A 23,284-nucleotide genomic window follows, 5' to 3' on the forward strand; every position below is an offset into this window, starting at 1 on the left:
TTTGTATTGGGATGTAACCAATTAACAATGTTGTGATAGTTTCAGGTGAACAGTGAAGAAACTCAGCCATACGTGTACATATATCCATTCTCCCCCAAACTCTCCTCCCATCTAGGCTGTAAGGCAGTTACTCTTAATTCCATAATTCTACTATAATTGTTTTTATTTTACCCAGTGTGTGTGTGTGTGTGTGTGTGTGTGTGTGTGTGTGTAGTTGTGATTATAATACATTTACAGTTTGGGGACCTGCATTTTAACCTCATGCTATTTCATATACACTTTTCCATATTTTTAAATAATCTTCATATGTATCATTTTAAATGTCTACATAATATTCCTTTGAGTTATAATAATTTTTCCATTATCCTATCACTGAGGTTGTTTACAATTTTTTGCTATTATATTTGGTATTCCAGTGAATACTGTTGTACAGGTACTTTCCTGTTTTATTGGCTTCATTACAATAAATTCCCAGAAGTATAATTTGCAAGTCAAACAGTATAAACCATTTTATTCCTTCAGTTGTGGTAGTGGTGGTTGTTAAATACCTGATTATTTTCAGTTTGTTTGTTAGTTAGCTGTCTCTATGCTTAAATTGTATTATAGTTGTATTTATTATAAACCTGAATGATTCTTATTGCTGTCTGTTGGGCTTGGGTATACATGAATCAGAGTCTTCTAATATAAGAACAGCCATAAAGCAGCAGGTCTGGAGGAAGTCCCCATAAATACAGTAGAAACATTTTATAGGTTTCTGAGGGGATTCTGTAACTATATAGTGGAAAATCTGTTCTGTTGGGGCTTAGGGTATAATATTCTCCTCACTTAGCAGTTAAGAAAATGAAGCAACATAAAAAACAGTGTAAGGAAGTTAGAGAAATTTAAGAAATAACTGAATCTATTAAATACTCAGGAAGAAGCAAGTTTTACAATTTAAAACAAATGTGTAAAGCTAAAAACCACATATACTCTCTTTGTCTCAGAGCTTGATTTTTTTAACAGGAAAATGGACTGTTCTATTTGCCTTCTTATATATTTTTAGAAATTTACAGATGAGAAACTTATCCCCAGCTTTAATAATACTATTTTTTTCAACAAATGATTTCTTGCCTTTAATGTCATAACTGTCATCTAATAATATTCTCTGTAATTTTTATGTACAGAATATAAAATGTACTTATCAAGTCCAAGTCATATATGTGATTGCTCACACATATTAAAATAAGTCAAAGGAAAAATTTGTTTCAATCTCATTCATTAAAGCAAGTGATAAAGCTGTTTAGTGATTATTTGGTTTGTAAGTAATTGGGTTTTTTAAATAACATCTGTGAAACTCTGATTTTTACATTATCATATACTTTTCCTAGGAACTTCAGTATATTGGTTCTGATTCGTCTAATAAGTAATTTCTCACCTTTCACTGGTGTATTTATAACCAGGTCACTAGAATATACCCTGTCATATCTGATTGCATAAGCATGACTTAAAATAGTACCAAGCTTGTCATCATTCCACCCAAAGCAACCCCTTATTCTGTCATTGGTGCCCCCACTTTCCTCAGTACTCAGTTTTAATACCTTAGAATCATTCCTGACTCTCAGTCTTCTCTCCCCTCAATATCTAGTTAATCTCCAGATCAACTCCCTCTACTCTTCCTTTCTGTTTTCCATTGCCACCACCTTAGTCCTGAGACTCATTACTCCTATACCACTGCAACAGACTTGAATTTTGCATATGTAATTTTATTGTTTAGAAAAGTGGTTTATTCCAGGAAATTGTATCACTTACTACTTATAGTCTTACCTATTGCAAAAAAAAAGAAATGCAGATTTTGAAAAACAAAACAAAAAATCACCTTTTTTGTATAAAGTTACTTATATTTCAAGAAAAGTATTTTGGTAGCAGAAAATAATATTCTCTCATATAGAGTAAATTATGAACCTGAAAATACTTATTTCTAGAAAGTGCCAGATCTTAGAAGGATGACCTTTTAATATGCTGTGTCAAGTAGTCTATCATTTAAACATAAGTAAATCCATACACAGAAATTAAGGCAGCTAATAAGAAAAGTGTAAAAGGACTATTAAAAAACTTTTAAAGAATGCTAATACATAGATTAACAAAAAGATTAAGCTTTAGAATAAAACACAGGAAACCATCATAGTGCTCCTGGGACATTACTTCAGCAATCAGTTCCAAAAGGTGGCTGGGGCTTGCAACACAACCAAATTTAAACAGAAGAACTGTAGGAGTTACAGGATTTTATCAGCACTGTCAGAAGGAACATCTGACACAAAATACATTCATTTGGTATGGGATTTGTTTGTATCCTCTGTCTTTGACTAATCTAGAACGAAAGATGTATCCCTTGGCACTCTTTTTCTGCCTTCTTCAATTATAAAACACGTTTTATAATCTTTATTTTTTTGAAAGGGATCACATGCAATGGTCAAAAGAAGAAGAAGCAGCAGCCAGAAAAAAAGTAGAGGAAAACTCAGCTGTGCGAGTCCTTTTGGAAGAGCAAGGTAAGCAGCTATATGTAGCTCCTGGAGCCTGGCTTTTCTGTTTGACCTCCCACTGATTCAGTTCACACCTTAGTCTCTCTTCCTCCTGATTGCGTCACCATTTGTTCTTAGATTCTGCCTATGCTAATTTACTTGTTCCTTTAGGATAATTCCCAGTCATTCCAGTGTGGTGAAACCAAAGTTAATGAAATAAATTACGTACTCACCCTATATGTACTTGCTCTTTTGGTAGTCATATTATTGCTTTCTCTGGGAGATAGGTAAAGGTGGCATTTCAAGCAAGATAGGAAAACACAATTTTAAAAATTTCCTTGTTGTTATGTATCTTTTAGTATGCTATTGTGCATTCAACTGCTGGGAATATTCAATGAATTCAAAAACTTTGAGCAAAGAAGGTAAAGTCATATCAAAATGTTGCTGGTCTTTTAAGATGAACACAAAGTTTCAATAATGATTTAAGTTATTTTTCTTGGAGGCCTTTGATATTTAGAGTTTAATTTAGGTAGGCCTTTCCAACCTTCAAAAATGGTCTCTAAAATATTACCCTATTGTGTAATCACCAAGCCAGAAAATAATAAGTATGGGTGAAGATGTGGAGAAATGAAACCCTTGGCACTATTGGTGTAATTATAAAATGGTACAACCTCTACTGAAAACAATATTTAAGTTCCTCCAAAAATTAAAAATGGAACTACCATATGATCTGGCAGCCCCACCTCTGGATATATAGTCAAAAGAATTGAAAGAGATACCCAAAAGGTCTTGAAGGAATATTTGCATACCTTTGTTCATAGCAACACTATTCACAGTAGGCAAAAGGTAGAAATAGCCCAAAATTCCAGCAGATAAATTGATAAACAAAATGTGGTCTATTCATATGGAATATTATTCAGCCATAAAAAGAAATGGAATCCCACATGCCATATAATCTGGATGAACTTTGAGGACACTATGTTAGGTGAAATAAGCCAGTCACAAAAAAGGCAAATACTATATGAGTCCACTAATATGAGGTATATCAATAACCTCAGATATGCAGATGACACCACCCTTATGGCAGAAAGTGAAGAACTAAAAAGCCTCTTGATGAAAGTGAAAGTGGAGAGTGAAAAAGCTGGCTTAAAGCTCAACATTCAGAAAACAAAGATCATGGCATCCGGTCCCATCACTTCATGGGAAATAGATGGGGAAACAGTGTCAGACTTTATTTTTCTGGGCTCCAAAATCACTGCAGATGGTGACTGCAGCCATGAAATTAAAAGACGCTTACTCCTTGGAAGGAAAGTTATGACCAACCTAGATAGCATATTCAAAAGCAGAGACATTACTTTGCCAACAAAGGTCTGTCTAGTCAAGGCTATGCTTTTTCCTGTGGTCATGTATGGATGTGAGAGTTGGACTGTGAAGAAGGCTGAGCACCGAAGAATTGATGCTTTTGAACTGTGGTGTTGAAGAAGACTCTTGAGAGTCCCTTGGAGAGTCCCCGCAAGGAGGTCCAGCCAGTCCATTTTGAAGGAGATCAGCCCTGGGATTTCTTTGGAAGGAATGATGCTAAAGCTGAAACTCGAGTACTTTGGCCACCTCACGTGAAGAGTTGACTCATTGGAAAAGACTCTGATGCTGGGAGGGATTGGGGGCAGGAGAAGAAGGGGACGACAGAGGATGAGATGGCTGGATGGCATCATTGACTCGATGGACGTGAGTCTGAGTGAACTCCGGGAGTTGGTGATGGACAGGGAGGCGTGGCGTGCTGCAATTCATGGGGTCGCAAAGAGTTGGACACGACTGAGCGACTGATCTGATCTGATCTGATCTGATAAATGAGTTTTCACAAAAATCAGTGAATTTTCCCAATACCCTTATTAAGAAACAGAAAATTATCAGTAATCCAGAAACTTCCTCATGCTGTGTCCCAAATTACTTTCCTAAACCCCTAAGACTCCACATAGAGCACCCACTATTCTGGCTACTAATACCATAAATTATTTTTTCCAGAACAACTTGGTTCTGGTCACCATCATTTCTCAATCACTTATGTAGCAATATCAGTGTACCTGTTAGCTAGAACAAGAGGCAGCAAACTGTGGCCATGGGCCAAATTCAGCCCACTGTCTGTTTTTATAAATAAAGTTTTATTGGAGCACATACTCATTTGTTAACATTGCCCATGGCTGCTTTAGAGGTATATCTAAAGAGCTGAATAGTTGAAAAGACTCTATATAGCCCACACAGACTACTTATTATCTGGCCCTTTACAGAAAAAGTTGGCCAACCCCTGAGATAGAATTTTGTTTCCACATTCATCAGCGGTCTTGAAATTCCCCAGGGAGAAATGTTTGCATTCCTCCTCTGTTCAAGCCAAGTATAGTAAAAATCACTAACCCCACTGGTAGTTAACTATTGTTCTGGTGACTTTAGTCTACACTTGAGGCTAAAGTTTGAAGCAAAGGGTGCTGTTGAAACTGAGCTAGTGAAACAGCCCTCATTAACTGCCCTTTACCAGTGAAGGGGGCAGTGTGGCCCTATCTTATCCTCTGCTATCATTTGCTGTCCCTCAGAGCTAGTTTTCCTTCCTTACTGTAAGCATGAATGTGTCCTGAAGGATGAACAGGAAAGGAGAGCACCTGATCCACAGTGGAACCATTCTATTTTTATGAGCTCCAGCCATGCAGTCCCAGAATGGGATGTGGCCAGGGAGTGTTGGGGTTGGATTTGAGAGTGCATACCAGTGGCAATTCTGCTTACAAATCAGCCAACATTGCATTCCTTTGCAGGAACTCTGTCACACTGTTTCTGAGGAAGTATAATTTTGCTTCTTTGCCAGCAGCTGCACAGACATATTTTCCACATTACTCAAGCTTCTGCTAGTGGCCACCTGGATATGACAGAGAGAATCAAGCCTAAACAGAATTAAAAGATATCAGTCATCTTAATTCTTTTCCAGGAAGTTAAAAATTATCCATAGTTTATTTCCTGAGAATATGAAAAACCAAGGATTTTTTTTCATGCTCTTTTGAATATTTCTGTTTAGAACATAAATAGATGAGCAGTGCTGATAAAGTTCCCTTAAAGTGCTCTATATGTGGCTGCCTATTTTGGCCTATTTATGTTAACAATGAACTTGAGTGAAGCTAATGAGGAGGTTATTTTCAGGCCTTGGAAACCGCAGTAAAGGAAAATGACAGTTCCCACAGAACCATAATGTGACTGAAATAGAAAGGTGGTGACTGGCCCTTCTCTATAGAAGCAGGAAAAGCAAGCTGGAGAGGACTGATGATACTCCTTTGAAGCGTTTGGTTTGCGTATTAGCATGTCCAGTCTCTTTCTGAGCAAGTTTTCTGGCTGCTGTGGAGACACAGAACAAAAGAATTCATTTAAAAATGCCTCCCAGTGATCGAGGCTTCTGTTGGGTCCCTACCCCCATAACACTCCTCAGTGCAGTGGACTTTATACATGTCAGAGAACCACTACAAGGAGAGGAACCCACAATGAGGGTGACCATTACATCACACTTAAGCAAGGTTGCACAGAGCAGCAACCAAGGCAACTGCTGCGCGTGGCGAAGAAAGAAAGAAAACTTCTGTCCTGAGGAACCATGTTGAGTGACAGTACGTTACAGTGAGACCAGATACATACCAGCCCCCCACTCCAGTCTCCACCAGGGATCATCAACCTGCAGGTCTGCAGAAGCCCTTGGTGAGGCTCCTAATTGGATATTTAATGTCTCTGATGTATATAGGTCAAGGTGAAGAGATCCATTTAAAAGCTCTATTCCCAAATGTTGTGAAAACCCAAAGGAAGCTATGACCCGGTTCTTCTCCCACTGCCCCTGTTAACCACTGTCTCTCTCTTTTTTGTATATATTTATTTTTATTTGTTTGGCTGCACGGGTTCGTAGTTGTGGCATGTGGGATCTTATTCCCCAACCAGAGATCAAACCCAGGCCCCCTGCATTGGGAGCACAAAGTCTTAGCCACTGGACCACCAGGGAAGTCCCTACCATCTCTTCTTATCCAGGAGGGTCCTAAATCTTTGAAAAAGCCAATTTTATCTCATCGCAAAGTATTCCACTTACAGAATAGTATATAGCATGAGCCTTGTGTATTGATTTTGTCTTACTTATTTTAATGCCACTAGGAGGAGGTGCTGATTGTTCTCCCATGCTGACCAGCTCTCTGGCACCTTCCTTTTGGTCTCTGTGTGTCAGTCTCTCCTGTCACTCCCATTTCCCATTTCTCGTCTATTGTCTCAGCTGTTGGTGAGAACTGAAGTCCGGAAACACCCTCACAATTCTGAAAGTAAGAACTTATCTGTCACGAGTGAGACAGTATTTTGCTGTACAGTGGCGGACATTTTCATTCCTGTGATTAAAACGTAAAGCATCTAGGCTATTGTTAGCAATATTTCTTTCAATTAGATGCTCAGATTAATGATTTGTGATTCCACATTTCCTTTTGGTAATTTATTTTAAATTTTATAATAGCTCAGATTTCTTTTTAAAGCAGATTAATTCAGAGAAATGAGAAAGATACATTTGGCAGTTTTTGAGTTAATATGATTATGTTTTTAATTTCCTAAAAACATTTCCAGTGTGTTATATCTCAGCTGGTAATTTAGCAAGTATAATGGGTTTTTTTAAACTTAATAACAAATGCAGCTGCCATTTTTACTTTAAAATACCCTTGTAAATAACTACGTACCTAGGGTGAGTTACCTATGTCAAGAAAATTAGTAAAAGAATCCCACTATACCTTCCTTTGTGAATACCTTGCCACTTGAGAGTGTCCTGTGTGAGAAAAAATAGAGTAGCTTAAAGTTTTGTGTGCTGATAAATTTAGAGTACTTGTTTATAGGTCAGCTTTGGTTGTTAATTTCATACTGTGCTCAGACTTTAAATTTCATAACTTAAGAGTTTTATTTTATTAGACAATTAACTTTATCAATGACGTGGAAATTTCCAACTTTGACAGCTTAGGTGTTTGTGTAATTGCTGTACAAAAACAGCTTTAAAATGACTTTTGTTACATTGCAACTTAGAATAAATTTTCATAATTTGTACTAATATGTCAGATACATAGGTGGTTTAATTCAGTTTTTTTAGTTGTGATATTCAGTGTGATTCAGAGTGAATTCTGAATATTTAAGTATGGTTAGTGTGTCATAGGCTTTCTTCCCCTCAGCAGTATTGAATTGAATAAATGAATAATTGAGAAGTTGTTTCATCTGACTGTGGTTAAACAGATCACTACACCCCTTTTATCGCCGTTGGCATAGAGCAATTAACTCTGAGTTGGTAACCTAAGAAAGTAAAGGGAAATTTTTCTCCTCCAGGAAAAATTGATATCCCTGTTTAAAAAGTCAGCTGGACAAGATATAGACAGGGCTGATTTCTCCACATTGTATTCTTTTATCATTATTGGATTTACCATGAGTGAAACAGAGGTTTAAACTAAACTTTTCTCTCATGGTCAGAAAAGTCGCTCATCCAGTTCCCCTGATACCACAGATACTCTTGCAGTTCACAAAATTAAATTAAACGTTGGATGTGTTTACCTTGTCTCACAGCCATAATTATGAGTTTGATTGAGCTTCCTTGGGGTCTCAGAAGCTGTTATACTTTGCTGGGAACTGTGGAATTGTCAGCATTGATTGAAGGTACTGCTGAAAGCACAACTTGAAAACACACACAAAAAAAGAAACCCCCAAAACCCAGTTCCAGTCCAGTAGCCTTTATCCAAGCCCATTCTGTTTTGTTTATGTTTTGTTGCTGTCCCACAAACCCATCTATTCTCATAGAACATTTTATGTTCCCATTGCTCATCATAATTTCATTATGCAGCCTTGCATAGTTTATTGTTTATATAATTCAAATGGAGTTTAATTAATTCTGTATTTCTGATCTGCCTTTATGTAGGTTCACTCCAATCAGCATTATTTTTACTGTTCTGTTATACTGATTATAAGTCATACTGAGGTTTTAATTTCAACTTGATGCTTCATAATATGAGGAAGTACAAAATCAGGAAAACATTTTCAGAGGTATTTTGGAGGAGGTTAATCTTGATTTTGTGTTAGAAGGCAATATAATGGTTAACAGCATAAAGTCTGATAGACTTAGTTCAGGTCCTAGCTCTGGTGGATGACCTTGGGCAAATTTTTTATCCCCTCTAACCTTGAACTTCTTTGTCTATAATAATATGTATGTCTGAGAGGTATTGTTAGGATTAAATGGGGAAAAAAATCCAAGTAAGGCATTTGACATAGTGCCTGGCACAAAATAAACACTCAGTATATACTATTGTTGCTATTTTTAATGCTGCTGTTATTGGTACAATGATTTATGTGATTGTTTGTTTGTTTTCTCCTAATTCCTGAGTGGGAAATACTTTAAAAAGCTTGAAAGTATATATATTAGCAGACTGTGACCACCATCTTTTAGTAGTAATCAGATCCTTTTTAAAGATTGGATAAGCTCGGGTTGAATTTAGGTGCTTGATATATTTAGTATCTGAACCAGATTCTAGTCACCTCACTGCAGGTTTATTTTCATGATAAACTGTAGAAATTAAACAGTAGGACAAGCTCATATTTATGACAGCAGTCTGATCCAAGATTTTGCAGTTTGTAGAACTGTAATGTTTGTTGTTTAGTCGCTAAGTCATGTCCAACTCTGTGTGACCCCACGGCCTGTAGCCCCCTCAGGCTCCTCTGTCCATGGGATTCTCCAGGCAAGAATACTGGAAGTGGGGTGCCATTTGTTAATGTTCTCCATAAATTCATGGGATTTAATAGGAAAGTACATAGACTTTTTAGAACTTGAACATAGAGATATCTTTTAGAAAAGTAGAATGAAGACTTCAACCAAGATTCTTTATCTTTGTATAAGATGCAGATAAAACTTTGCAGATATTACTCAGCCATAAAAAGGAATGAAATTGTGTCATATGTAGAGACATGGATATACCTAGAGACTGACATACACAGTGAAGTAAGTCAGAAAGAGAAAAATATCATATATTAATGCATATATGTGAAATCTAGAAAATGGTATACATAATTTTACTTGCAAAGCAGAAATGGAGACACAGACATAGGGAACAGACATATGGGTACCACGCAGGAAAGGGCGGGGGGCGTGGGATGAACTGAGAGGTTGGGATTGACGTATATATACCATTATGCATAAAGTAGGTAACGAATGAGAACCTACTGTATAGCACAGGGAACTCTACTCGGGGTTCTGTAGTGACCTAAATGGAAAGGAAATCCAAAAGAGAGGGCATATATGTATACATATGGCTGATTGACTTTGCTGTACAACGGAAACTGACACAGCAGTAAAGCAACTGTACTCCAATTTAAAAAGCAAAAAAAAAAAAAAAAAAAAACCTTTGCCAAAGAAGAACTACCTAATAATTGTTAAATTATTTTAACAATTTAACACTCCAGATTTCCATCTGATGGTTATAAATGAATATAAATTTTAAAATTGTAGTCAGTGCAATTTTAAAGATGCAGACCATTCTGTGTGAAGTTTTTCTCTTAATATTATTATCCTTTAAATTTCAGTTGCTGCATAAGATTACTCTGTTTTGCCATGCATGGTTTGCTTGATCATTCCAAAGTTGAGGCTATTTGAGTTATTTCCCATTTTTTCTTATAATAAGTAATACTGCTAGGAACATCTTTTCTTTCAAGTTACTCCCCTGCTGTCTATCTCTTCCTCTGCCAGTTAATTCTAAGGGGGATAGTGCCACAAATTAATCACTTGTAGTGTTAACATTCTAGTTACTAATAGGTTCAAACTCACTTCAAAAGTAGCTTGGTATTGGAAACTCAGATACTAGAGATTTGACTAAATATAGATCTTCTTAAGTGGGTTGCTTTTTATTAAACAGAAGAATCTTTTACCAGCACAGAGTGAGTTACAAAGAGAGTTTTTAAGATAAAAGGAAGAAGAGAAGGTATGAGAAGACTGGGGAAATTTGACAGTTTGCTAATTCCTCCTGAGTCTGATTTTCAGAATGTTGTTTTGTTTTCTTACACAGTATATCAGGCACACTCCCAATTTTTTTGAGTTGAGATAGAACTATTTTTAAAATATACAACAATTTTAGATTAACCATAAATAGCCTTCCTCCCATTATTCGGACACGGCTTAGCAACTAAACCACCACCACCACCCATTAGTACAGATGTGAGCGAGCATGTTTTGGACTTCAACATCACATAATTGTTTTGTTACAGAGATCTACTTTCATTTCTCAGACCTTAAATAAAGATAGGAGTTTCTGTCTTTCAAGCAGTCCTGCTGCCAGATACAATTCAGCCTTGATGGGAAGGAAGTCTTGTGGCTAAATGGGTGGAGATCCATGGTACAAGGCCATAAAGATAAAAGTGGAAAGAAAAGGAAAACTATAAGGGTTTCAGGACAGGGTTCTGTAACAAAGACAAAACTGACTGTAGGCAACTGCTTGTTCTCAGCATAGGAGCTTCTTTAAAATTATGAAAGAAAAGAGTCTGTTGTTTTTAGTTTTAGTTTAATTTTTTTGGGGGTGTTGAGAATAGATAATCAAAATTTACATGGATCAAAATTCAAATGAAAATTCTCTCTGAAACCCTGGTCCCCAACCACTCAGTTCTACTCTTGAGAGGCAACCAGTATGACTAATTATGTGATTATCCTGCCCAAAGACTTCTGTTCATGTAACACATGTGTTTTTCCTCCTTTTTTTCCCTAAAAAATAGTTTTTTTTCCCCTAAAAAATAGCATCATATACATACTGTTCTACATTTTGCTTTCTCGCATAACATTAAGTCTTGGAAATTATTCTACAACAACGGAACATTTTTAAAAATTTTTGAAAGCACTTTAAAAATGTCATGTGTCTCAGTTCAATTCAGTTGCTCAGTCGTGTCCAACTCTGCAACCCCATGGACTGCAGCATGCCAGGCTTCCCTGACCATCACCAACTCCCGGAGCTTGCTCAAACTCATGTCCATTGAGTCGGTGATGCCATCCAACCATCTCATCCTCTGTCATCCCCTTCTCCTCCTGCCTTCAATCTTTCCCAGCATCAGGGTCTTTTCCAATGAGTCAGTTCTTTGTATCAAGTGGCCAAAGGATTGGAGTTTCTGCTTTAGCATCAGTCCTTCCAGTGAATATTCAGGACTGATTTCCTTTAGAATTGACTGGTTTGATCTCCTTGCAGTCCAGGGGACTCTCAAGAGTCTTCTCCAATACCACAGTTCAAAAGCATCAATTCTTCAGTGCTCACCTTTTTTTATGGTCCAACTCTCACATCCATACGTGACTACTAGAAAAACCATAGCTTGACTAGACAGACCTTTGTTGGCAAAGTAATGTCTCTGCTTTTTAATATACTGTCTAGGTTGGTCATAGCTTTTCTTCCAAGGAGCAAGCGTCTTTTAATTTCACGGCTGCTGCACTGATTGAAAGTAATTCTTAAGCCAGGGTTTATGTCTGGTACATCATAGTATCCAAGAAATGTTTCTTGAATGAGTGTGTGAGAAAGTAAGCAAATTAGTGATTATGTTAATTTAACATACAGATAGAAAGAGGCAGAAAGCTAAGAATTTCTGGAAGGTCTGAGAATGTTGACCTGACTCTGATGCTGGGACCCAGGGTTAACATCTAAAGAATGACATCACAAAATGCATATCTGCTTTTAAATTGCATCAGAAATTCTCTTTAAGGCTTCATATTAGGAGATATCAATATGAAGAGATGCTCTGGAGGTGGCTGAAGAATGGAGTTGTGGGGTGGACGTGTGGTCCTGGTTCTACTATGACAGGGCTCCAGCACCCAGACAAGTGGGTTCATCTCTCTGTGTGTCCTTACTTCAAATGCAAAACAAAGAGGTTGGAGTAGATTATTTCAGTGCACCATTCTAGCTCAAGATTACATCATTTATTATTCCACAGTTTCCTGTTTGATTACCAGTTTGCACAGACATTTGTTACGTTGAAACTACATTTATAGCGACATAAAAAGTAAGGTTATCATTTCTCCAAGAAAATAAAGATACTTACAGGGTTATTGGTAAAAATGTGATTTTTTTTAAAGTGATTATTAAGATTTCAAGATTACTCTAGAAAGTAGTTTGCAATTATTATATTCCTCACAAAAATTTATCAGCTGAACAATTGAGACAGAAGCAAATTTACCAGGAAAAGCCCAAGTACCCCACACATTGACACATTTTGAGAGGATTAATACTCTGTAGTTTTAACCTTTAAGAGGTTTTAAAAAAAATCAGATAAGTAAAAATTACTGTAATATTATTCAATAGTAAATATAATTGTTATAAATGAATAGTATATGTAATATATTCAATAGTATTTAATTATTAAATGCTTCCCAGGTGGCGCTAGTGGTAAAGAATCCACCTGCCAGTGCAGGAGATGCAAGAGACACAGGTTCGATCCCTGGGTCAGGAAGATCCCTTGGGGAAATGGCAACCCACTTCACTGTTGTTGCCTGGAAAATTCCATAGACAAAGGAGCCTGATGGGTCACAGTCCATGGGGCCACCAAGAGTCAGTCACGACTGAGCGACTTTAATATATTTAGTTATTAAAATAATAACTAATGTTACATATAATTCATAATAAAATAAATCTTTTTTTTCCTCTTTATTTTAGTTAAGTATGAGAGTGAAGCCAGTAAATATTGGGACACATTTTACAAGATTCATAAGAATAAGTTTTTCAAAGATCGTAATTGGCTATTGAGGGAATTTCCTGAAATTCTTCCAGTTGGTCAGAAAACTGAAGAGAAGGTGAAAGAATTATCATGGAATCATGTAAAAATTAATGCTGAAAGTTTTTTCTCAAAAATGCACTGCCCTACTATGCCTGAAGAAAAAAATCATTATAAAGAAAGTTCTGGCTCATCAGATGGTCAAAGCAAAGCAGGATCTGACTTTTCTAAACTGGATTCTGAAGAATACAGAGAAAGACCTCTGAAGACTGAATTGTTTCCTGGTAGCAATGCTGCTTTCAGAATCCTTGAGGTATGGTACTACAGGGGAAAAATTTTTTAATGTACATCACATATTACTTTATTAATGATCCAGATTCTTTAGAGGGAAAATGATCAAAGAACTGTGTACTTTTGTGCATAAAAATTACGTAAGGGACTCATATCTTTAATCAGTCAGGTTTTAAGTTTGTGATTTATTCTTAAGTTTTTCTGCTTTAATTTCTAACTTGAAGGCAGTTTCTGTTATTACCCACTTGTAGATGAAATAGAAATAAGTGAAGTATGTAATTTGCTATAATCTGGTGTAGACCTTGATTTTCCATTTTAGAAAAAGAAAACTTTTCCTTCTGATTATAAACATAATAGATGCTGATTACAGAGAATTTGGTACAGAGAAAGAATAAACAATCCCATAAAGAAAGGATTTAACCACTGTTAACATTTAACTTTTTTCTCCCTTTGTTTATACTGTTTTATATAGTTGAGCTATACTATATCTGCATTTTAGGGTTTTTATTTGTATTTAACATAACATAAGCAGTTTTCCCTATCTTTAAAAATTCTCTATAAGCATTTTCATGGCTGAAAAATACTAAGTGAAATACTATGATTCTACTTATCTGTTTTCACTTGGCTGGGCATTTAAATTGTTTTCAGGTTTTGTACAGCAAGTATCTTCAGGTGTAGACTTTTCTGTATTTTCTTTTATTATTTGGGTTCAATTGACTTGTTCATAACTTATTAAAATTTTTAATATTGTTAAAATATATTGCCATATTGCTTTCTAAGAAATTGTACTAATACCAATTTACAGCAGTGTAGGTCTGTCTCGTCATACCCTCATTGATTAGAACAATCTTATTTTTAAGATTATTGTTAGACAAAAGCTATATTTTAATTTGCATTCCTTTGATTGTTAAATAGGTCATATAGTTCTTCAGATGTTTAGAAACCATTTGTTCTTCTGTCATCTACTTATTTCCTTTATTTATTAGGTTGTGTGTTTTTAATGAGCTCTGCCCTTTATCATATTTAATTCAAATATTTTTTTCACAGTGTGTTTGTCACCTTTTAGTTTGGTTCATTTGGGGGTTTGGTATGTAAAAATTTTAAATAGTCACATTTCTCAGTACATATTATTTTTGTGATTTATTCCATTTTGAGCTTAGACAACTCTCCTATAGACAAAGATTCAGAACATTTCTTTTAGTTTTTTTAAGTAAAAATCTGACATTGGTGAGGAAAATTTAACTTTATTTTCATGATACTTGTTTATTCTTTGATTTTAGGTTGGCTGTGGTGCTGGGAATAGTGTTTTTCCAATTCTGAACACTTTGCAGTGAGTTTTAGAATTTTCTCCTACAAAATTCTGCATATGTATGGGATATTGAGAAATTCTTGGAAAATGTTGTCATATATATATACCAATAGTGTCCTTGTTCCCATATAAACAATGACTAAACCAAATTTCAAAAGAAGTGGCTTGGTCTTAGTATCTAATTTCATGTGAACTGAGAATTACTCTGGAAATAATATTTCACAGACATAGGTTGTCCACCATGAGTTGAAGTAATTTTTTAAGCTTGTGCTTATGTAGATGAGAGAGTAAGAAATGAGCAAGAGATTTGATCCTTCTGCTAAGCTGGGAGTTGCTGAACTTAGAGATTTATTTACTCCTCCAGGTTACTTAGGTGTCATTTTACACATAGAGAATTGAGTTTAAAGCTTACACTTTATTTTGTGTAAGGTTCAGACTCATTTTATTTTGTCATCACTTCTGGAGTCACACCAAGGATAAAACCTTCCTATAGAGTTGAAATGACTCTCTAGAGCTGAAATTTTTGGAGTTATAACACCTAACCCCAAGATTCATAAAGGGAGAAGTCCGTGATAGGAGCAGAGATGTTCTCTTGACCTGACCTTCCTGTTCACCACCTCACCAATGTGTTTTAGTAGGTGATGAAGAAGACACATCTTACAAAACTTTTACTCCTTTTACCTGTGGCTGGTCTGTCAAGTGCCTATTTTTTTTAAGTTTACACACTAGCGTTCTGATTATCATTTTTCCATTATAAAATTAACATAAGCACATTGTAGAACTTTCCCATTAGAGGAAAAGTAGGTGGGAAGGAATCACCCATTATTCCCACCATCAAAACATCAAAACATAGCTGCTGATAGAATTTACTATGCATATTTTAAAATTTATTAAAGTCTTTTTTTAACTTTCCATTGTGAACATGTATTTCAGAAAAATTGAGTAATACAGTATATTCTCCTATAGCTACCACCTTGTTTCAGCAGTTACTTACGTAAGGCCAACATCATGACACATTATTTTTATGAACTTATGATGGATCTCCAAAAAACAAGACATTCCTAATTGTTATTATAAACCTAACATAATAAAAAATAATTCCATAATATCATCAAATTACCAGTTAAAGTGTCTGGCCAGAAGTGATACTGGCCAATTTGCAGTTCTGAATGGCCTTTTGCTTTCAAGATTTATTTTCTTTGTTTTCCTTTTCCCATTTCTAGGCCAAAATTTCCTGTTCTTATACCACATAGCCAGATTCCTTCACCCTAGTGTTCTCTGAACTTGTAATACACGTAGATCTACTACATTGGTAGTTGATTATGTGTTACTCTGTGAAAAGCAAAGCAAAGTCGCTCAGTCGTGTCCAAGTCTTTGTGACCCCATGGACTGTAGCCTTCCACGCTCCTCCGTCCATGGGATTTTCCAGGCAAGAGTAATGGAGTGGGTTGCCATTTCCTTCTCCAGAGGATCTTCCCAACCCAGGGATCAAACCTGGGTCTCCTGCATTGTAGGCAGACGCTTTACCATTTGAGCCACCAGGGAAGATATTACTCTATGACTCATCTCAAATTATTATTTAGCATATCATTTCCTTATATCTTCTTTATTCAGCTACTATTTATATATTTCTTGAGGTAAAGAGCATAACGTATTCTAATTTGGTTTTCCAGGTAGCCTAACAATGTAATATAGATAGATAGACAGAGCTCGGTACATACTGACTGGTTGATATCTCTGATTCCCCACTTGTTAGTTGTATTTTTTCCCCCTTCTGCTTCTCCATCTGACTAATAATTGCAGGCTCTTGCCTCCTCACCCCCTGACTCTTTCTTTTTGACTGGGTCTTTTTTTGGCCTCATATTCGTATTTTAGAAATCACTGTAACTCAATAACCTGAGATAATTGATTCATCTTTAAAAGGCAACTAGTGATTAGCCTTCCAAAGGGAGGATTAAACTTTTTTTCCCCACCGAAGAAATTATGTTTTATTACTTTTGGAGATCATAGAATTAATATTTTACATTTTCAGAATATTTTACCATAATTAGACCTCCGGAATTGAGAGGTCATATCATTCTCCAAGGATCATTTAATTCTTAAACCTCCTGCCAAGAGAGTGCTTGATGGTGTGGTAGTAGTAGTGATATTTACACCTGTTTCCTGGGAGAAGGGCCAAGACAGTCAGCTGATTTTAAAGAAAAGCCCTGGAAAATCATTGAGTGGTCACAAGACCAACTTGGGCTGCTGATGCAGTGGGAATTCAGTCTCAGAGGTCATGTTGCTGTCTGGTAGGACACATGGCAAATGGCACAAGCTTTCCTTTAGCTACTAAACTGTTCTGTATCTTGTGGTTGTTTAATAATTTCTGCACAAGGGTAGATTGCATGCCTTTCATAATGAGCTAGATGTGCCAATGTCCAGAGAAGCATTTTGAGCTTTATGGAAGTTTTTACAAAAGCATATAAGTTCTTACATTTTTAAGTTCCTGGAAGGCAGAGGCAGATATTCCTTTGATAATAATGATTGTGATGATGATAGCAAGAATAATAAAAATGACATTTTTTTAACGTTTATTAGGTGCTTACTCTGAGTCAGGCATTTTTCTATAAACTTTACCTATCTGAGTCCATTCTATCCTCACAACCAACTTAGATGCCATATTTTATCTCTATTAGGAGTTTGGGACTGACATATGTACTACTACTATATTTAAAATAGCTAACAAGGACTTACTGTTTAGCACAAGGAACTCTGCTCAATATTCTGTAACAACCTAAAAGGGGAAAGAATTTGAAAAAGAATATATACGTGTATGTGTATAGCTGAATCACCTTGCTGTACACCTGAAACTAACACAACATTGTTAATCAACTATACTCAAATATAAAATAATTTAAAAAATAAAGATGAGGACACAAATTACAGAGAGCTTACGTAACTCATCCATGGTTACCCAACTAAGTGGTAGAGCTGGGATTCAACCCTAGGCAGTCTGGTTTCAGAGCCCTTGCCCTTAGCCAGCATATCATGTAGTACTAATAATATATGTATCTAAGTATTTACTGAGACATTTCAAACATGTGTGACCACCCAAGAAATTACGAGTCACAAATATATGGATTTCCTAGGAAACAATAAGGATGCATGCTGCAATAAAGCACTATTTTTATATGTGAAGTCACTCAGTCATGTTTGACTCTTTGTAACCCCATAGACTGTAGCCTGCCAGGCTCCTTCGTCCATGGAATTTTCCAGGCAAGGATACTGGAGGGGGTTGCCATTTCCTTCTCCAGGGGATCTTCCTGACCCAGGAATCAAACTCTGGTCTCCTGCACTGCTGGCAGAGTCTACTGTCTGAGCCACCAGGGAGGCATTTTTAAATGGGTTGAATGAAAAAGAAAAGCAGCACAAGTTTTAACTTTGATTCAGTATTGGTTAACTTTTCATAACCAAATCCTATTCATCATATGTTCATTTATTTGGACAGATCTTAATTTGAATTAAAATTCCTAGTGCCACAGAGTGGCACTGTATGTGAATACTATACTGTATATGAGAATTCTATATGTTAATGTAGTATTCATCATTGAGTAGCCTTTAAGAGAGTAATGTCAGTCTGGGTGAGCTTTTGCTAAATGCATGTTTGGGCTTGTATTCCATATTTATTTAGAAATCCTCCTTGCCTAATATGCCTCCTGAATCAGATTAGAAGTTCTAATTATGTCCTTCAAAGCCCATATATCCTTCCTCATATTCTAAATCACCTCTGCTTCTCATCCCTGGTATGTGATTCCCACCTGTAAACCCTTCCCCTCTTCCCACTTAGCAATTCCATCCTCCCCCTTCAAAATTCTTAAACTTTGGCCTGACAGTGCCTGCCTTATCCACACTTCTATGGAAATTATGTCCCCAGCTAGGCTATAAAATCCACAAAAACCAATACCATACCTGTAATTACTGTTTAAGGACATACTAATCACTTGTCATTCAGACACAGTGTGAAGCAAGATGATTCAAGAATTCTTTTGATAATAGCGTGTAAGATATGATCAGGAAGAGTACTGACGCACAAAATTCAAAGTCCAATTGACTATTGAACACTGCAGGTGATTAATCCACAAAAATTTATACTCAACCCTTTGTATTTGTGGTTCCTCCATATCTGCAGATTCAGCCAACCACAGATCATATAGTACTTAGTATTTACTGTTATCCACGTGTAATTGACCTAGAAGTTCAAACTTGCATTGTTTAAGGGCCAGCTAAATGTGCCGCCCGTTAGTAACCATGGCTCAGCCATCGTTAGTGAATTTCAGGCAAAACACTTACCTAAGTTCAGTGGAGGCCATTTAAAATTAGTCAAGATTTTTATATGGATAAATATCCCCCCTCAAAAAAAAAAAAAACCCTTAATTTACTTCATTTGCATATTCTAAATAAAGCACTGAGTCTTGGAGACGTTAGGTCTAATTCCGTGTTAATAAGTGGCAAATCCGGGATTTAAAAAGATGTACAATTGGCTGCCAAATCCCACACTCTTACTATTTTATTAGACAGTTTCATTTACTACTTTGTATTTTAATGCTTGGTCCATATATGGGGCTCAGTAAAAGTTTGAAAATCATTTGAAAAGATAACAAAAATTAATATACAAATGTTTTATTATTTTTAGAAGTTGTATGTACATGGTATTAATATAAACATATTTAATAGCATGTAACTACAACTGCTAAAATATATATATATATTTTTTCATATGTATATACATCATCTTCGGAGCATCAGAGCCTCTGTGAGAGACCCAGGAACAAATAAGTGTACACACAGGAAAAGGAATGAGGCGCCAACAGACATGGGGTGGAGGGTCCTTGGAGAGAAAAGAACTTGGCTAAGCTGAGAGGCGGAGAAGGCAATGGCACCCCACTCCAGTACTTTTGCCTAGAAAATCCCATGGACAGAGGAGCCTGGTAGGCTGCAGTCCATGGGGTTGCTAGAGTCGGACACGACTGAGTGACTTCACTTTCACTTTTCACTTTCATGCATTGGAGAAGGAAATGGCAACCCACTCCAGTGTTCTTGCCTGGAGAATCCCAGGGACAGGGAAGCCTGGTGGGCTGCCGTCTATGGGGTTGCACAGAGTTGGACACGACTGAAGTGACTTAGGAGTAACAAGCTGAGAGGAATTACAGGCCATGCCAGCTGGAGGCAGACAAGAAAGGGTGCCTGGAAGGGGTAGGAGCAAGATTGAGCACTGCTGATGGATGGCTTTAGAGGTTTCTCATGTGAGAGTATGCTGGAATATAGGGCAAGTAGGCCCAAGAAAGGGAGGGCTTTACAACCAGATCAGGAACTTGAAAGTTACCCTGTAATTGGTAAGTGTTTTGAGACAGTGTTGGTTCAGAAACAACATGAAGGCACCCACATGCCACTCTAGAGAACAGTACCTTAACAAAAGAAACAGCAAGCCAAGGTCATCCAAAATTCTGGTAAAGAGGTACTTATTAACAAGTTTCAACTACAGTTTCTTTCTTGTGTTGCTTCAGCTTATCTGAACTCTAGATTTAAATATTTCTTCCTTTTTCATAGGAATGTGCCGGAGTTCTTTCTTTATTGTTGTGATTTTGCTTCTGGAGCTGTGGAGCTAGTAAAGGTATGCCTTGTATTTTCTTTAAAGAGAGCTGTATTTTAAAAGAATCTTAATTTATTTACTGTTGAAGTGATTTTTTTTAATGTAACTGCATCAAATGTTATCTGTGACCATTTTTTTTTTTTATTTTTGAGACGTGTCATTTTATTTTTTTATATTTTTTTGTTTATTTTTTGGCTGCACGGGGCCTTTGTTACTGTGCACATGGGCTTTCTCTAGTTGTGGAGAGCGGGGGATACTCTCTAGCTGCAGCACGTGGGCTTCTTATTGTGGTAGTTTCTCTTGTTACAGAGCACAGGCTCTAGGCCACTCAGGCTTCAGTAGTTGCAGCTCCCAGGCTGTAGAGCACAGGTTCAGTAACTGTGGTGCACGAGCTTAGTTGCCCCATGGCATGTGGGATCTTCCACGACCAGGGATTGAACCCGTATTGTAAGGCAGACTCTTAACCACTGGACCACCAGGGAAGCACATCTGTGACCGTTTTTAACTGAGCTTTTACTATTTTGCAAATCATATCATCAAAACAATTGAAGTTGTTTGGGACTTAGAATTCAGGGGAGTGGCTCCTACAGGGTGATATTTATATTTATACCGGAGAAGGCAATGGCAACCCACTCCAGTACTCGTGCTTGGAAAATCCCATGGACGGAGGAGCCTGGAAGGCTGCAGTCCATGCGGTCGCTAAGAGTCGGACACGACTGAGCAACTTCACTTTCACTTTTCACTTTCATGCATTGGAGAAGGAAATGGCAACCCACTCCAGTGTTCTTGCCTAGAGAATCCCAGGGATGGCGGAGCCTGGTGGGCTGCCGTCTATGGGGTCACACAGAGTCGGACACGACTGAAGTGACTTAGCATAGCATAGCATAGCATAGAGCTTTATACATAGCCTGGCACATGGTAGGCACTCATTAAATTAAAAATTCTGCAAAAACAAAAAAAAAGGTCTGAAAAGGCATTATCACAAATCTAAAATGTCCTTGACTATAAGGAAAACAGTTGGCACTTGGTCTTATTTGACCAATTCCCAAATTCTAGTAAGCATTATCATAGCAAAAAGAGGTAATTTTAGAAAATTGAAAAGGAATGGAAATTCTGCTAACAAAAATGTTTGGTAAACACGGAACATAATTTCTGGTAATAAGGGTTACTAGTTTTTCATTGTAGACATTTTCTAAAATACTGAAAAGCCTAAAGGGAAAGATAAAATTTACCTATAGTCATGCTTTCTGGAGTCCTAGAGTGACTCAGAATTTTGGTATATATTCTTTTAGTATTGTTTTTATAGGCAAATAGTATGTGTGTACTCTAATGCATTTTTAAAATAGCATCTTTAGTGAGATATAGTTCGTATATCATAATATTCACCATTTATAAGTATACAATCCAGTGATTTTTTTTCAGTATATTTACAGAGTTGTACAGTCATCACCATTGCCTAATGTTGATTACATACTATAGGATATTTACTGATTAAGCCAAAGGAGGCATGGAACAAGCAGTGAGAGAGAGTGCAGAGGACCATCTCAGTGCCTGCGAAGTAACATAGGGTGAGCTTCCAGCACTACTGCCTGCTGACCCAGAAAGACTGCCCTACTCCACTTTTAAAGCTAAAGAAGGGTTGCAAAAGAATATTTTTTACCAAGTCCAAGTGCTAGACTTAATTTTTTATGACAGTTTGATATAAGCTAACAGAACACCTAATCAGAAAATCAAATTCATAGAAGAAAGGCCTTTGGGAGAAGTTAAATTAACCTTTTTGATTTGAAAAAAAAAAAAATACTAGAAGTCTGCTAAAAACTTTGTCTTTTCATTCCTTTATCATGACAGTCTCATGCATCGTACAGAGCAGCCCAGTGCTGTGCCTTTGTTCATGACGTTTGTGACCATGGCTTACCCTACCCTTTTCCGGATGGGACCCTGGATGTCATTCTCCTAGTCTTTGTTCTGTCTTCTATTCATCCTGACAGGTAAATGATGACGAAAGGGCAGAGCAAATATGTACAGCCCCTTTATCAGGAGTGGCTTTCAGATCTATCAAAGCAAAAATGACAATTCTTGAATTTATTATTTAGTGAACTACATTACGTGTAATATGCAGCCTTTTAAATGCAGTTTTTCCTTTCTTCAGACTTTTAGAAAGAAACTGGCCAAACTGTTTCATTAGTGAGCTTTCTGTCACTGTCAGAAAGAAGTGAGCATCTTCTGGCAAGACACATACCTATTAAAAGTGACAGTGCTTCAAGAAAATTACAAATTCAGAACAGCCTAATAGTCTCCCAAGAGGGAAACTGTACTTGGTGATCAGAAACAAACATCTTTGATTTAGCTTCTTGCTGAATGTTCGTAATGAGGTGGGCTGTGAATCTGGCTTTACATAGGTCTTTAAAATATTTGTTTTAAGGAAGCCCACTAGGGAATTAGGATTTATCAAGATTTTCCAGATTAACCTTGGACCTTTATAATCTAAGGTTGGTCTAGTGCCATCATTTAAGTATTTATGACTTAAATATTTTTGTTCACATAGTGTTCTGAAATAGTAAATATAGCTTTTCTCCAAAGAGGAAGCACAAAGAGATATTACAGCAATTAAAATGATCACTTTTCTTAAAATTTTTCCACTCTGTATGTATTAAGACACAAGTGTGCTAAACGTCTGGGGTTGTCCCTTCAGAATGTGTCTTAAAATTGGGTTTTTGTGATCTTCTGGTTAGTAGGTGCAGACTTGGCATCGACCACTTTGGTGAGTGTTACTCTTTCCCAAAGAAATCAAGCACTGTGTACTTC

The 23,284-nt window shown here is 36.7% G+C and overlaps 1 protein-coding gene across 3 annotated transcripts in view; it reads left to right on the forward strand.

Moving 5' to 3' along the window:
* Nucleotides 1–23,284, forward strand: part of METTL8 (methyltransferase 8, tRNA N3-cytidine) — a 70,354-nt gene that overhangs the window by 41,812 nt on the left and 5,258 nt on the right. For 2 of the 3 annotated variants that reach the window (XM_061435495.1, XM_061435494.1), the window contains exons 3-8: nt 2,434–2,525; nt 8,091–8,180; nt 13,190–13,560; nt 14,819–14,868; nt 20,437–20,500; nt 22,328–22,467. In XM_061435495.1, the coding sequence (XP_061291479.1) occupies nt 2,434–2,525; nt 8,091–8,180; nt 13,190–13,560; nt 14,819–14,868; nt 20,437–20,500; nt 22,328–22,467 (807 nt within the window). The remainder of the gene's footprint in view (nt 1–2,433; nt 2,526–8,090; nt 8,181–13,189; nt 13,561–14,818; nt 14,869–20,436; nt 20,501–22,327; nt 22,468–23,284) is intronic. The other variant, XM_061435496.1, reaches the window with a different exon arrangement.

Source organism: Bos javanicus, chromosome 2 (assembly GCF_032452875.1).
Source record: "Bos javanicus breed banteng chromosome 2, ARS-OSU_banteng_1.0, whole genome shotgun sequence".
Lineage (NCBI taxonomy): Eukaryota > Metazoa > Chordata > Mammalia > Artiodactyla > Bovidae > Bos > Bos javanicus.